This window comes from Anolis sagrei, chromosome 11 (genome assembly GCF_037176765.1).
Source record: "Anolis sagrei isolate rAnoSag1 chromosome 11, rAnoSag1.mat, whole genome shotgun sequence".
Lineage (NCBI taxonomy): Eukaryota > Metazoa > Chordata > Lepidosauria > Squamata > Dactyloidae > Anolis > Anolis sagrei.
In genome coordinates this window covers 10,411,306-10,428,463 of record NC_090031.1, presented here as the reverse complement: position 1 = coordinate 10,428,463, position 17,158 = coordinate 10,411,306, and the positions used below count along the sequence as shown (strand labels likewise).

The 17,158-nt window shown below is 44.1% G+C and overlaps 1 protein-coding gene across 2 annotated transcripts in view; it reads left to right on the top strand.

The window, feature by feature from the left end:
• TNFSF15 (TNF superfamily member 15) overlaps positions 1-17,158 on the top strand; it is a 60,066-nt gene that overhangs the window by 22,528 nt on the left and 20,380 nt on the right. Inside the window, exons 3-4 of one of the 2 annotated variants that reach the window (XM_060757325.2) lie at positions 800-832; positions 5,817-11,195. In XM_060757325.2, the coding sequence (XP_060613308.2) occupies positions 800-832; positions 5,817-6,265 (482 nt within the window). In that variant the 3' untranslated portion in view covers positions 6,266-11,195. Of the gene's footprint in view, positions 1-799; positions 833-5,816; positions 11,196-17,158 lie in introns of those variants that run through there. The other variant, XM_060757326.2, reaches the window with a different exon arrangement.

Here is a 17,158-nt window from a genome sequence, read left to right as displayed (position 1 = left end):
ACCGTACTGTGTAGCACCGGGACTGTGGTGCAGCTGGCTGGGAGTCAGCTGTATTAAGATCACTACTGACCGAAAGGTCATGAGTTCGAAGCCAGCCCGGGTCGGAGTGAGCTTCCAACTAATTTGTGTAGCTTGTTGTCGACCTTTGCATACCCTGCCACCATCTCCCCGAAGGGGACTCAGGGTGGCTCACACGAGGCCGAGCCCAGAAATACATACAGCAAAATACAAAATAATACCAAAAACAACTTAGGAATACAGTAAAACAAAGCAAAATAAAACCAAACAAAATAATGCAATGCACAATCAATCACAATGAGTGGACCACATGTACAACGTAAAATGATAAAACTCTGGATGAGAAAATGAAAAAAGAAATGTTTGAAAGGGATAAACTCATAGGAGATGGAGTAGAGAGGACAGGCTTTCATACAGGTGGAGGGAAATACAGTAAGAGGACAGCATTGTGGGAGGAACGACAAAAAGAGGTACATGGTCACTCTCCAAAAAAGGTACATGATTTGATCAGTAGCAGCTGAAACAGTTTCCAAACCTTTGATCATTTTGGTGACCCTTCTCTGGACACCTTTCAGCTTGTCCATGTCCTTCTTGAATTGTGTTGTCCAGAACTGGACACAGAGTTATTCTTCCAGGTGAGGTCTGAAAAGCAAAAGAGAGTGGGACTATGACTTCCCATGATCCAGACTCTTTACTCACCCAAGAACCGCATGGTATAAGCAAAATGCAGCTTTGGATAGCCCAAGTAATTCTCTGCTTGTCCTTCTTGCCTACTTTTCAGCCTCCAGAAAGAAAGCGAGGGCCCACCTAGCTGGTAAGTTTTAGTACATGTGGGATGGTAAGGGGAATAATCTATTTACTCAAATATAATGCTCACTTTTTTTAGCTCAATGACCTCACCAAAATTAGGGTGTGCATTCGATTTGCATCATATGGCCATCTTAGTGCTGAGCAAAAGCAAAAGGGGAAGCTGCTTCAGGAGCTGGACCTGGAGCTCCTATTTGAGCGACCTCACCTCTAATTTAATTGCCATGGCTCGATATTGTGCAATCCTGGGATTTATAATTTTGTGAAGCATCAGCATTCTTAGGCAGAGAAAGCTCAAGGCCTTGTAATTCCATAGCATTCAACCAAGGCGATTAACATGGATTCATTCTACAGCATAAATGCAGTAGAAGGAGTGCTTTTGAGACTATTGAGTGCCTTCGTGAACTGCCCTGAGTTTTGTAGATCAGCCTGAGGCTGATGGGTTCACTGATCCGGCACAGTCTGGCTTTAGGCCGGGACATGGTACCGAGACAGCCTTGGTCGCCTTAGTCGATGATCTTCGCCGGGAGCTAGACAGGGGGAGTGTGGCCCTGTTGGTTCTGCTGGACCTCTCTTCGGCCTTTGATACTGTCAACCACGGTATCCTTCTGGGACAACACTCAGAAGGTGTTGTTGGGGGACAACTGCTCGACCTCACAACCATTGTCTTGTGGGGTCCCGCAGGGCTCTATACTGTCCCACATGTTGTTTAACATCTACATGAAGCCGCTGGAGGAGATCATCCAGAGTTTCGGGGTGCGGTGTTATCTGTACGCAGATGATGTCCAACTCTGTCACTCCTTCCCACCTACTACTAAGGAGGCTGTTCAGGTCCTGAACCGGTGTTTGGCCGCTGTGTCAGACTGGATGAGGGCTAACAAATTGTGATTGAATCCAGACAAGACAGAGGTACTCCTGGTCAGTCGAAAGGCCAAACAGGGCATAGGGTTACAGCCTGTGTTAGACGGGGTTACACTCCCCCTGAAGACGCAGGTTTGCAGCTTGGGTGTGATCCTGGATTCATCGCTGAGCCTGGATCTCCAGGTTTCGGTGATGACCAGGGGAGCATTTGCACAATCAAAACTTGTGTGACAGCTGCGCCCATACCTTAGCCAGGTTGCTAACAGGAGCGGGGCTCAGGGAGCATACAACTCCTCTGTTGAATCAGCTCCACTGGCTGCCAGTCTGCCTCCGGGCTCAATTCAAAGTGCTGGCTTTAGCCTATAAAGCCCTAAATGGTTCTGGCCCAGTCTATCTATCTGAACGCATCTCTTCCTACAAATGCCCCAGGAACTTAAGATCATCTGGGGAGGCCCTGCTCTTGATCTCGCCTGCTTCGCAGGCACGTCTGGGGGGACGAGAGACAGGGCCTTCTCTGTGGTGGCCCCCCAGCTGTGGAACTCCCTCCCTAGGGATGTTAGATCAGCCCCCTCCCTCCTGACTTTCCGAAAAAGAGTAAAAACTTAGCTCTTTGAGCAAGCATTCGGAAACCCGGAGTAAGCAGACAAACTAGGGTTGGAAATCGACCCAGGAACGGCCAAGACAATGTAACGGATGAAGATTTGAACGAGAGGACATAGTTTCTTTTTAAATTGTTTATTTTGCACTGTCATTTATGTTTAATTGCACTTGATGTTTTTGCTTTATCAATGTATGTATTTTGTTTCGGCATCGAATTGTGCCGACTGTGTATACCGCCCTGAGTCACCTTCAGGCTGAAATGGGTGGGATAGAAATAATGTAAATAAATAAATAAATAAATAAATGATTATTTAGAGAGGATTTTGGGATTGCCTGGGGCACAAAGTTGTGAAGATTCAACTCTGAGGAATGATGCTTCTCTCTGTGAGAAATCTGACTTGGAAACTGCAGGGCTTCAAGGTCAGTCAGAGGAGCCAAAAACTGCAACATTAGATAAGGAGTCAGATGAAGAATTAAGTGATACAAAAGGCTCCCAGGAAAAAACACCTGGAGCTACGGAAATCAACAAAGGTTTACAGAGCAGAGCAGAAAGTAGCCATTGTAGATCAGAGCAATTATGTGGGGAAGTTGTGGAGAAAATTCATGGGAAACTGAATGCTTTCTTGGGTGTCTATTAAATAGCAAGTTTTTAACATAAGGGTTAGTTCAGGCAACGTAGCGTTGAAGTGAGAATCTAGGCCTGTGTTCTCTGATTCTTGTTTCAAGTCAAGCCTTTGGTTTTGGGTTCAATTATTCTGGAAGTTTCAATGTTACTGTTTCTGTATTCACGTTCATGTTTTTACCAAGTATACCTTTTGCTTGTGGACTTAAACTGACTACCCATGAAAGATTACTACTGCCACGTCAGCTCTAAATTATTAAATATGGTTTTCTGTGGGTGAGCATATGGTGACTACTGGATGGCACATGTTCTGTATCAGAAACTAGAGCTGATTTGGTCTATCCAATGCAATTTTCTGAATCAGCACCCCCAAATAACCAAAACAAATCTAAAGTTGAAAAAAAAACTGATTCATAAACATTTTTGTAGTAATATTGGAGAGTGATCCCTGGAAAAGTGGCCCCTGGTCAAGTGATTCCTGGTCAAAAAAAAGGTTGGGAAGCACTGATCTAGCAAGAGCATACTTGTTCCGTCCCCCAGGAGCCTGATTTGCATTACCTTATACTTGCTTGAAGTTGCTTCCCCTTGCATTTTTCCCAGGAATGCTGCAGCTTTGCTGAGCCCTAAAAGTTAAACAGTATCAGAGTCTGCAAAGCCAGTCTGCAAGCCTCCTTTGCAGCTATTGGTTCAGAAAGGTATCTGTTTGGGTCTAGGGACCGCCTTTTCTCCCAGGGAAGAGATCTCCATTTTGGAATCTCCCCTGCCTTTTTAGTTTACAGAAGGAGCTTCAGATGTGCTGGTGGTTAGTCAGGGTAGCTCTGGGGAAATCACTGTGAGTACGATTGAGATCAAGATATTAAGATATTGAAGATTGAGATTGAGATATAGAAAAGCTTATTAAGATATAAAGATATTGAATATTGAGATATCAAGATTATTGAAAATTGAGATATTATAGATAGATATTGAGAAACAGATATTGATTGAGATGGAGCCCCCGGTGGCGCAGTGGGTTAAAGCACTGAGCTGCTGAATTTGTTGATCGAAAGGTCGCAGGTTCGATTCCAGGGAGCGGCGTGAGCTTCCGATGTCAGCCCTAGCTTCTGCCAACCTAGCAGTTCGAAAACATGCAAATGTGAGTAGATCAATAGGTACCGCTCCAGCGGGAAGGTAACGGCGCTCCATGCAGTCATGCCGGCCACATGACCTTGGAGGTGTCTACGGACAACGCTGGCTCTTTGGCCTAGAAATGGAGATGAGCACCACACCCCAGAGTCAGACATGACTGGACTTAATGTCAGGGGACTACCTTTACCTTTTACTATAGATAAATATTGAGTAAGATTGAGTCATAGATAGATAAATTTAGTATTGAGATAGTGAGCATTACTTCATCTCCAAAGCTAACCTTGAGCTATAGATAGGGGGAAAAACCTGCTATTTTCTGAACCATAGCAGCTCAGGGTTAGGGTGAAAGATTCCAGAATCTTATCTGCCATTTTGGGGAAAGGTTGCCTTAGTAACTCAAGGAAAGGAAAGAAAGATCATCTCTATTGCTTCACCAATTGACTCTTCTGTTTGTAACCTTGATGAACTGTGCCAAGTCTGCAAGGACTTTGAAGAATAAATATTCCTTTTTTGATGTTCAAAAGCCTTTAATAGTCTCAGTTGCTGAATATCTCAAACTTCTAAAGAAAGACACTCGCAGTTCACTCGGACATAGAGAGCAGCACATCTTAGTTTATTTTTACAAAGTCTGGGTGTAATTTATTTTTTTTATTTGTCGTGTCAGAACAACCAGTCTAACAGAACAAAGCAAACAAACAGAAAAATACACAACTTGTGAGTTTGGTAGCTGGTTAAATGTCCTTTGACCAGTATCTGGCCACTTGGAGTGCTTCCGGTGTTGCTGCAAGAAGGTCCTCCGTTGTGCATGTGGCAGGGCTCAGGTTGCATTGCAGCAGGTGGTCAGTGGTTTGTTCTTCTCCACACTCGCATGTCGAGGATTCTACTTTGTAGCCCCATTTCTGAAGGTTGGCTCTGCATCTCGTGGTGCCAGAGCGCAGTCTGTTCAGCGCCTTCCAAGTCGCCCAGTCTTCTGTGTGCCCAGGAGGGAGTCTCTCATTTGGTATCAGCCATTGGTTGAGGTGCTGGGTTTGAGCCTGCCACTTTTGGACTCTCGCTTGCTGGGGTGTTCCAGCGAGGGCCTCTGTAGATCTTAGAAAACTATGTCTAGATTTAAGTCGTTGGCGTGCTGGCTGATACCCAAACAGGGGATGAGCTGGAGATGTCTCTGCCTTGGTCCTTTCACTATTGGCTGCTACTTCCCGGCGGATGCCAGGTGGTGCAATACCGGCTAGACAGTGTAATTTCTCCAGTGGTGTAGGGCGCAGACACCCCGTGATAATGCGGCATATCTCATTAAGAGCCACATCCACTGTTTTAGTGTGGTGAGATGTGTTCCACACTGGGCATGCATACTCAGCAGCAGAGTAGCACAGCGCAAGGGCAGATGTCTTCACTGTATCTGGTTGTGATCCCCAGGTTGTGCCAGTCAGCTTTCGTATGATGTTGTTTCTAGCACCCACTTTTTGCTTGATGTTCAGGCAGTGCTTCTTGTAGGTAAGAGCACGGTCCAGAGTGACTCCCAGGTATTTGGGTGTGCTGCAATGCTCCAGTGGGATTCCTTCCCAGGTGATCTTCAGAGCTCAGGATGCTTCTCTGTTCTTGAGATGAAAGGCACATGTCTGTGTTTTAGATGGATTAGGGATCAGCTGGTTTTCCCTGTAATAGGCAGTAAGAACACCTAGAGCTTCGGAGAGCTTCTGTTCTACAGTCTCAAAGCTCCCTGCTTGAGCAGTAATGGCACAACACTAATGACACAACATTGTTTTCCCTTTCTCCTCAGTGGCTCATGAACAATCCAAGTGCACATCAGGCAGCTTCCCAATCCTTTACTGGAGAAATGACCGATTGGATGAAGGAGACACCATTACATACAGCGATGGTTACTTAACAGTCCCGGAAGAGGGGGATTATTTTGTGTACGCTCAGGTCAGTTTCTTCTGTCCTGATGGCAAGTGTGAAGAGATGAAGAATTGCATGCCAAATCGGAAAGACAAAACCACAGTCATCCAGTTCATTTCCAAAATCAGTCCCTACTATGGAAGCATACCCCAATTGCAACTGACTACCAGCACTTCCATCGGTGAGAAAGAAAAGTGGAAGAAAACACTCTACCTGGGAGGTATCATCGATTTAAGGAAAAACGACAAACTCATGGTTAATGTTAGTAACCCCATGCTTGTGGACATCAGTTCACCTGCAATGACCTTCTTTGGTGCTTTTTTAATCTAGCAATGGATAAGCATTCCTGAAGCTCATTCACACTACAGAAGTAGAGTAGTATGATTCCACTTTAACTGCCCTGGCTTTAGTTTGTTTGTTTGTTTTTAGTTGGTGAGGCACTAGAACTTTCTATACTACGAATTCCCAGGATTCCATAGCATGAAACCTTGGCAATTCAAATTATTATTATTATTATTATTATTATTATTATTATTATTATTATTATTATTTGCCATGGATGTGGCTCACAAATGTAACTTTGAAAAAGGAAACTGAGGACCTGATTCTGTCAGCCCAAGAACAAGCCATTCGAACCAAAATGCCATCAAAGCCAGAATTGAAAAGTCGGCAACAGATCCCAAATGTAGACTCTGCAAAGACGCAGATGAAACAATAGATCGCATCCTCAGCTGCTGCAAGAAGATCGCGCAGACAGACTACAAGCAGAGGCATAACACCGTTGCTCAGGTGATTCAGTGGAACTTGTGCCACAAATACCATCTGCCTGCAACAAAGAACTGGTGGGATCACAAGCCGGAAAAAGTTACAGAGAATGAACTACTCTGGGACTTCTGAGTTCAGACTGACAGAGTTTTGGAGCACAATACTCCTAACCTCATGATCAGGAGAGGATCGTCAATGTTGCAATCCCAGGCGACAGAAGGATTGAAGAGAAACAACTGGAAAAGCTGACACAAGACTGAACTGCAAAGACTCTGGCACAAACCAGTAAAGGTGGTCCCAGTGGTGATTGGCACACTGGGTTCAGTGCCTAAAGACCTTGGCCTGCACTTAAACACAATCGGCGGTGACAAAATTACTATCTGCCTGCTGCAATTGGCCAACTTACTGGGATCTGCACACATTATTCACCAATACATCACACAGTCCTAGACACTTGGGAAGTGTCCAACATGTGATCCAATACAACAGCCAGCAGAGTGATCTTGTTTGCTGTGGACTCATATTATTGTGTTAATAATAATAATAATAATAATAATAATAATAATAATAATAATGGGAAGTGTTCACCTTGTGATTTTGTGATACGAAATCCAGCATATAGCCCTCATTTGCTGTGATATACTGTGGTTTTGTGTCAGTAAAATAATAATATCCTTTATTTATATTCCACCCTATCTCCCCGAGGGGACTCAGGGCAGATTACAGTATACATATACGACAAACATTCAATGCCCTTATAGCATTAACAGGACAGACAATACATAAACAGAGGTAAAGGCTTCCCATCTTTTTCCTTCTCTGGCCATCAGGAGGTGCTGTTGTTCCATCTTCCATGCCGAGGAGCTTTGTTGTCCTTAGATTGAATCAACAGCATGTCTGCATAGGCACCTTTTTCTTTCCTCCCCACCAAAGTGATGCCTATTTATCTATTCACGTTGCTGTTTTCGAACCGCTAGGTGAGCAGAAGCTGTACTAATGGTGGGAGCTCACCCCATCCTGGGTTTGAACTGTCGATCTTTCAATCAGCAAGAGGACTGGATAGTTCATAATTCTGGGCCCTGAAAAACGTTTGGCTAGGCCTATTTCCCTAATGTTCTAACAATTCTCCCCCTTTTTGGAAAGTCCAAATTCGGCAGCCTTTCGTTCAACAGAGCACTGTGGTTATGTCTTCAAACAAAACTTACTAACACTACAAAACAAATCCTTCCAGAAGCATTTGTGGGTTTCTGAGTGGATTATAGTATACGGACAGAACATTCAATGCCTTTTACAGAGGGAACAACAACAACATACAATACACAGACAAAGGTAAAGGCCTTCTCCTTTCATCTCTGGCGTCTGGAGGCAATGCTCAACTCCATCTGTGGGGAGGTACTGTTGTTCCATTTTACTAACACTACAAAATAAATCCTCCCAGAAGAATTTGTGGGTTTCTGAGCGGATTATAGTATATGGACAGAACATTCAATGCCTTTTACAGAGGGAACAACAACAACATACAATACACAGACAAAGGTAAAGGCCTTCTCCTTTCATCTCTGGCGTCTGGAGGCAATGCTCAACTCCATCTGTGGGGAGGTGCTGTTGTTCCATTTTACTAGCACTACAAAATAAATCCTCCCAGAAGAATTTGTGGGTTTCTGAGCGGATTATAGTATATGGACAGAACATTCAATGCCTTTTACAGAGGGAACAACAACAACATACAATACACAGACAAAGGTAAAGGCCTTCCCCTTTCATCTCCGGCGTCTGGAAGCAATGCTCAACTCCATCTATGGGGAGGTGATGTTGTTCCATTTTACTAGCACTACAAAATAAATCCTCCCAGAAGAATGTGTGTGTTTCTGAGAGGATTATAATATACGGATAGAACATTCAATGCCTTTTACAGAGGGAACAACAACAACATACAATACACAGACAAAGGTAAAGGCCTTCCCCTTTCATCTCCGGCGTCTGGAGGCAATGCTCAACTCCATCTATGGGGAGGCGATGTTGTTCCATTTTACTAACACTACAAAACAAATCCTTCCAGAAGCATTTGTGGGTTTCTGAGTGGATTATAGTATATGGACAGAACATTCAATGCCTTTTACAGAGGGAACAACAACAACATACAATACACAGACAAAGGTAAAGGCCTTCTCCTTTCATCTCCAGCGTCTGGAGGCAATGCTCAACTCCATCTGTGGGGAGGTACTGTTGTTCCATTTTACTAACACTACAAAATAAATCCTCCCAGAAGAATTTGTGGGTTTCTGAGCGGATTATAGTATATGGACAGAACATTCAATGCCTTTTACAGAGGGAACAACAACAACATACAATACACAGACAAAGGTAAAGGCCTTCTCCTTTCATCTCTGGCGTCTGGAGGCAATGCTCAACTCCATCTGTGGGGAGGTGCTGTTGTTCCATTTTACTAGCACTACAAAATAAATCCTCCCAGAAGAATTTGTGGGTTTCTGAGCGGATTATAGTATATGGACAGAACATTCAATGCCTTTTACAGAGGGAACAACAACAACATACAATACACAGACAAAGGTAAAGGCCTTCCCCTTTCATCTCCGGCGTCTGGAAGCAATGCTCAACTCCATCTATGGGGAGGTGATGTTGTTCCATTTTACTAGCACTACAAAATAAATCCTCCCAGAAGAATGTGTGTGTTTCTGAGAGGATTATAATATACGGATAGAACATTCAATGCCTTTTACAGAGGGAACAACAACAACATACAATACACAGACAAAGGTAAAGGCCTTCCCCTTTCATCTCCGGCGTCTGGAGGCAATGCTCAACTCCATCTATGGGGAGGCGATGTTGTTCCATTTTACTAACACTACAAAACAAATCCTTCCAGAAGCATTTGTGGGTTTCTGTAGGTCCTCTAGTGCCATTCCATGCTATGTTTCCAGCCCTAGTATAGTCAAAGTAAAGGATTCACTATTGTCTCTAGTTTCCGGTATCCACAGGGTGCCTTGGAATATAATAATAATAGTAATAATAATACACTTTATTTATATTCCGCTTTATCTCCCCGGAGGGACTCTGAGCGGATTACAGTATACAGATAGAAGGCAAACATTCATTGCCTTTTACAGAGGGAACAACAACAACATACAATACACAGACAAAGGTAAAGGCCTTCCCCTTTCATCTCCGGCGTCTGGAGGCAATGCTCAACTCCTTCTATGGGGAGGTGCTGTTGTTCCATTTTACTAACACTACAAAAAAAATCCTTTCAGAAGCATTTGTGGGTCTCTGTAGGTCCTCTAGTGCCATTTCATGCTATGTTTCCAGCCCTAGTGTAGTCAAAGTAAAGGATTCACTATTGTCTCTAGTTTCAGGTATCCACAGGGCGCCGTGGAATGTAATAATAATAGTAATAATAATACACTTTATTTATATTCCGCTGAGTGGATTACAGTACACAGATAGAAGGCAAACATTCAATGCCTTTTACAGAGGGAACAACAACAACATACAATACACAGACAAAGGTAAAGGCCTTCCCCTTTCATTTCCGGCGTCTGGAGGCAATGCTCAACTCCTTCTATGGGGAGGCGATGTTGTTCCATTTTACTAACACTACAAAAAAAATCCTTTCAGAAGCATTTGTGGGTTTCTGTAGGTCCTCTAGTGCCATTCCATGCTATGTTTCCAGCCCTAGTATAGTCAAAGTATATGATTCACTATAGTCTCTAGTTTCAGGTATCCACAAAGCGCCTTAGAATGTAATAATAATAGTAATAATAATACACTTTATTTATATTCCGCTTTATCTCCCTGGAGGAACTCTGAGCGGATTACAGTATACAGATACCAGGCAAACATTCAGTGCCTTTTACAGAGGGAACAACAACAACATACAATACACAGACAAAGGTAAAGGCCTTCCCCTTTCATCTCCGGCGTCTGGAGGCAATGCTCAACTCTGGCCATGGGGAGGTGCTGTTCCATTTTTCCATGCTGAGGAGCCTGTTGTCTGTAGGCATCTCTGATTGTGTTTTGCTGGTATGTCTGCATGGGGTGCCCTTTTACCTTCCCTACGAGGTGGTACCTATTGATCTACTCGCATTGCATGCTTTCGAACTGCTAGATTGGCAGAAGCTAGTGCTGACAGCAGGAGCTCAGCCCGACTGGCGGCTTCGAACTGCTAATTCTCCAGTTAGCAGATTTCCTGCAGCTAGTGGATACAGATATTATATAGTATTTTATACCAGGGAATTCTCACTTTTCTGTAATTATTCTTCTCAGCTGGATCTTCTAGATCAATGTTTTGACCTTGGGATTAATAATCGTGAATATTCTTGTCCTTGTTGTGTGTCTGTTTGAAGAAACAATCATTTGTAAATCCATTTTGATGTGAAATGATCAGGCTGTTTGTTATCTGCTTATTTTTTTACATCATTAAATTATATATATATTTGGAAAATATCTAAATGTCAAATAAATAACTTTTATAGCATCTCTTCAGTTATGAGTCTTTCTTTAGAACGTCGCCCACCTTTCCTTAAAAAAGTATCCCAGTGGACTCAAACCAGGAGAAAGTTTGTATGGTCCTTCATTTTAGTTGTCCCAATGTACAGAAGTAGACAATCAAGTCCATGTTTTGGTCTCCGTAGAGCAGCGGTGCCCTATGAAACATTCTTGGGGAATGATCCCAAAATGGGAAATATTTTTGCCATCATTTGGAAGCAGATTTGGAGGGGGAAATCCAGTGTTTTTTGACTCAGCCCTGACTTCTATTCCTGTGTACTTCCCACTGACGTCCCACACTCGAATCAAAGTGAGATAATGAGGGCTTTTCCACAATCACGTTTGTCGATTTGTCATATCTTTGGTTGTCATATCTTTGGCCTTCTGACCTGGCGAAATCCCAATCCCTTGTGTATAGTCCTAGCAATTGCGACTTCTGCATGACTCATTTGAAAGGAGGCCAACCATAACGTGATGCTTTATTTTGGCATGTGAGTGGCAAAGAGGATTGTTTTGCTGCAGATTTAATTTTATGGGACATCATGACAAGTAGAAGGAACCAGTATTTGGTTCATTTCTATTTCCTAATATAGTATAATATAATAATAACAACAATAATATACTTTTAATTTTTTTAAAAAATATATATAATCTTTATTATGAATTTTCCTTTTAAAAAAAGAGTTAAAAATTTTGATAGTTGGAAAAACAAAAAAAACAAAAAAAACAAAAAAAAAGGAGGTGAAGTGAGAAAATATATATATATATATATATATATATATGTATATGTATATATACATATATATATATATATATATATGTAATGTTCGTCTCTGGGATTAACATAAGTCAAAAACCACTGGTGTTCCGGCGGTCAGTCCGTAGGTGACTGTGGAGCCCTATTCTTGATCTGCATCTTCTTCCACAGTGAGGGCATTGGTTTCCAGGTGGAAGGCGGTCCCGGTCGGGATTGGCTTGATGCGCCTTCCTCATAGCACCCTCAATTCGGGGTTGGCTTGATGCACCTTCCTCTTTCACCCTCAATTCGTGCCTCTTCAAATTCTGCAGCACTGCTGATCACAGCTGACCTCCAACTGGAGCGCTCAAGGGCCAGGGCTTCTCAGTTCTCAGTGTCTATGCCAGAGTTCTTAAGGCTGGCTTTGAGCCCATCTTTAAATCTCTTTTCCTGCCCGCCAACATTCCGTTTTCTGTTCTTGAGTTTGGAGTAGAGCAACTGCTTTGGGAGACGGTGGTCGGGTATCCGGACAACGTCGCCGGTCCAGCGGAGTTGATGGTGGAGGACTATCACTTCAGTGCTGGTAGTCTTTGCTTCTTCCAGCACACTGACATTTGTCCGCTTGTCTTCCCAAGAGATTTGCAGGACTTCTCACAAGCAGAGCTGATGAAATCATTCTAGGAGTTGCATGTGATGTCTGTAGACTGTCCACATCTCGCAGGTGTATAGCAGGGTTGGGAGGACAACAGCTTTATAAACAAGCACCTTGGTCTCCCTACGGATGTCCCGGTCCTCAAACACTCTCTGCTTCATTCAGAAAAATGCTGCACTCGCAGAGCTCAGGCGATGTTGTATTTCAGTGTCGATGTTGACATTGGTGGAGAGGTGGCTGCCAAGGTAGCGGAAATTGTCAACATTTTCTAATGTTACACAATTAAGCTGTATTTCTGGCATTGGAAAGGGATTGGCTGGTGACTGCTGGAAGAGCACTTTGGTTTTCTTGATGTTTAATGACAGGCCGAGCTTCCCGTATGCTTCTGCGAAGGTGTTTAGAGTGGCTTGTAGGTCTTCTTCTGAATGTGCACGGACGACATTGTCATCAGCATACTGGAGTTCTATATCAGATGTTGTAACGTTGGTTTTGGCTTTCAATCAGCTGAGGTTAAACAGCTTGCCATCTGTCCAATAGATGATTTCCACTTCGGTGGGAAGATTCCCATGAACAAGATGAAGTATGATAGCGATGAAGATGGAAAATAAGGTTGGGGCAATAACACATCCCTGTTTGATGTGTTTCCACCTTAAATGGGTCACTTTGGGAGCCATTGCTGTCCAAAACTGTTGCCATCATGTCATCATGGAGGAGCCGCAGGATGTTCACAAATTTGTTAGGGAGGAAGGTCCAGAGAGCACTGCGATTCACTGTGTCGAATGCCTTTGCAAGGTCAGTGAACGCCATGGGCTGATCTTTCAGCATCCCAGAGTGAAAACAAATACTGCCTTCCCAATTTGAGGAGACTCCCAAAAAGCAGATTTGAGCCACCACCGAAAGCCGAAACGGGTCAAAGTTTACCCAGATTGCACAAGCCTATGAAATACCCTAATTTTTTTATCCCTGCTGAGTCCAATTGAATTTGACTGATGAAATGAAAATGCATTTTGTATCCGCTCATTTTTGATGGATGTATAAGCTTTTCCAATCTTAGGTTCTTGTGGGTTTTTTCGGGCTATAGGCCATTTTTTCCTGACGTTTCGCCTGCCTCTATGGCAAGCATCCTCAGAGGTAGTGAGGTCTGTTGGAATTAGGACAATGGGTTTATATATCTGTGGAATGGCTGGGGTGGGGCAAAGAGCTCTTCCTTGCTGGAGCTAGGTGTGAATGTTTTAACTGACCACCTTCATTAGCATTTGAAGGCCTGGCTGAGCCTGGGAAAATGTTTTGTTGAGAGGTGTTAAGATGTGCCTGGTTGTTTCCTCTCTGCTGTTTTGCTGTTGTAATTTTAGAGTTTTTTAATACTGGTAGCCAGAGGCGGCCCTAGGTAATTTTCAACGGTAAGCAAACAGTATTTTGGCGCCCCCCCCCCCCCCCCAACCAATCACTGATATATATTTTCTGTTTGTCGTGAGAGTTCTGTGTGCCATATTTGGTTCAATTCCATCATTGGTGGACTTCAGAATGCTCTTTGATTGTAGGTGAACTATACATCCCAGTAACTACACTTGCCGCACTTGCTCCCTTGCCTGGCCCGCTTTGGGTCCGGAGGCGTGCCTGAAGACCCAAAAGTCACCTCTTCTCCTGACTTTCTCCTCAGCCATTGGGACCGAGAGAGAGAGAGAGAGAGAGAGAGAGAGAGAGGTGGAGATGCCCACCTTTCTTGAAGGTAGGCGCAAAAACAAAGGAGGGAGCGGAGGTGGGAGATATCTCCAGCCGGAGGGGGCTCTCTCTCTCTCTCTCTCTTGGTCCCAATGGCTGAAGAGAAAGTCAGGAGAAGAGGCGACTTTTGGTGCGCACACTGGGGTCTTCAGACATGCCTCCAGGCCCAAAGCGGGCCAGGCACGGTGGCTCCACCCCTTGGCCCACCCGCGGATTGGGGAGAGGAGAGGAGACGGGTGGAGCACCAGGGGATCGGGAAAGGGAGCCAGTCATGGGGAAGGGATCGAACGCAGAGAACGATTGAGCGCCGGCTCTGCTCATGCACCCGGTGGCTGGGTGGAGCAGGAACGAGAGGGGCTAGATGAGGCTCAAGGGCCCGGTCCCTTTGGGAAGAGGATTGCCCAGCAGAAAACCAAGGCTCCCCCCGGACTGCTAGGGCTGTTGTGAGCTGAGGGGGCGCTCCTCAAGTGGCGGTCGAGGGGCATTTACAGAGGCGCCTCTGCACCCCTGGCAAAAAAAAGTGTTCTGCGATCGCTTACTTTGCATAATGTACCAGCCGCCCCTGCTGGTAGCCAGATTTTGTTCATTTTCATGGTCTCTTCCTTTCTGTTGAAATAGTCCACATGCTTGTGGATTTCAATGGCTTCTTTGTGTAGTCTGACATGGTGGTTGTGAGAGTGGTCCAGCATTTCTGTGTTCTGTGTCCAGGCTGGTTCATCAGGTGCTCTGCTATGGCTGACTTCTCTGGTTGAAGTAGTCTGCAGTGCCTTTCATGTTCCTTGATTCCAACAGACCTCACTACCACTGAGGATGCTTGCCATAGATGCAGGCGAAACGTCAGGAAAAAATGCCTCTAGAACATGGCCTGAAAAAACCCACAAGAACCTAGTGATTCCAGCCATGAAAGCCTTTTCCAATCTTCTTATGCTTGAAGAATATCTGGTTTGAAAGAATCAGATGAGGGGAAAAGACAGACTGGTCATTTTCCCCATCCTGATCCATGACTAATAGATACGGGACTCGCATTGACCAGAAATTGACTGAATTTTCGAAACTAAAGTAAAAGCGTTGTGCCTTTGGTTGGGCAGCTGTCTTTAAGACAGCTGCACATAAGAGAGTTTCTCCTTTCTTGACTACTCGGTGAAAAAGCAAAACCCTTTCCCTTGTTGCAGTGACTCATAAGGACTTTTGTTTTGCAACACTTGTAAATTACTCAGTCATTCACAAGAAGCGTTGAAGTGGACTCGATGAGTTACAGAACCCTTCCAAGTCTATGAGCATCGATCTGGTCTAAAAATAACGTTCTCAGCTGGGTCTTGCAGTGACTCAAGAGGCGAGTAGATGACCGTCAAGATGTGAGTAGCCTATGACTTGAAAAAGGATGGAAGAAACAGGGATGACTCAAAATAGAGATATACAAACTTGGCATATTGTTTACAAAAGGAAGAAATGATGATAGCAAAACATATCCCATTTTTGCTATAGTCTGTGTATATCAGTGGTTCCCAACCTTCCTAATGCCGTGACCCCTTAATACAGATCCTTATGTGGTGGTGACCCCCAACCATCACATTATTTTCATTACTACTTCACAACTATAATTTTGCTCCTGTTATGAATCATCTTGTAAATATCCAATATGCAGGATGTATTTTCATTCATTTGGCACTAATACTCGATACGCCCAAATTTGAATACTGGCAGGGTTGATGGGAGGATTGATTTTGTCATTTGGGAGTTGTAGTTGCTGGGATTTATAGTTCACCTATAATATCAAAGAGCATTCTGAACTCCACCAATGAGGGAATTGAACCAAACTTGGGACACAGAGCTCCCATGACCAACAACACATTCTGGAAGAGTGTGGTGGGCATTGACCTTGGGTTTTGGAGTTATAGTTTACCTACATCCAGAGAGCACTGATGCAACTGGACCAAACTTGGCATGAATACTCAATGTGACCAAATGTGGACATTGGTGCAGTTTGGGGAAGATAGACCTTGACATTTGGGAGTTGTAGTGGCTGGGATTTATAGTTCACCTACAATCAAAGAGCATTCCGAACTCTACCAATGAGGGAATTGAACCAAACTTGGGACACAGAGCTCCCATGACCAACAACCAATTCTGGAAGAGTGTGGTGGGCATTGACCTTGGGTTTTGGAGTTATAGTTTACCTACATCCAGAGAGCACTGATGCATCTGGACCAAACTTGGCATGAATACTCAATGTGACCAAATGTGGACACTGCTACAGTTTGGGGAAGATAGACCTTGACATTTGGGAGTTGTAGTGGCTGGGCTTTATAGTTCACCTACAATATCAAAGAGCATTCTGAACTCCACCAATGAGGGAATTGAACCAAACTTGGAACACAGAGCTCCCATGACCAACAACAAATTCTGGAAGAGTGTGGTGGGCACTGACCTTGGGTTTTGGAGTTATAGTTTACCTACATCCAGAGAGCACTGACACAACTGGACCAAACTTGGCATGAATACTCAATGTGACCAAATGTGGACACTGGTGCAGTTTGGGGAAGATAGACCTTGACATTTGGGAGTTGTAGTTGCTGGGATTTATAGTTCACCTACAATCAAAGAGCATTCTGAACTCCACCAATGATAGAATTGGGCCAAACTTCCCACACGGCCAACAGAAAATACTGTGTTTTCCAATTGTCTTTGGCAACCCCTCTGAAACCCCCTCGCGACCCCCCTAGGGGTCCCGACCCACAGGTTGAGAAACACTGGTGTATATCATAGAATCATAGAGTTGGAAGAGACCTCATGGGCCATCCAGTCCAACCCCATTCTGCCAAGAAGCCGGTTTATGGTTGTA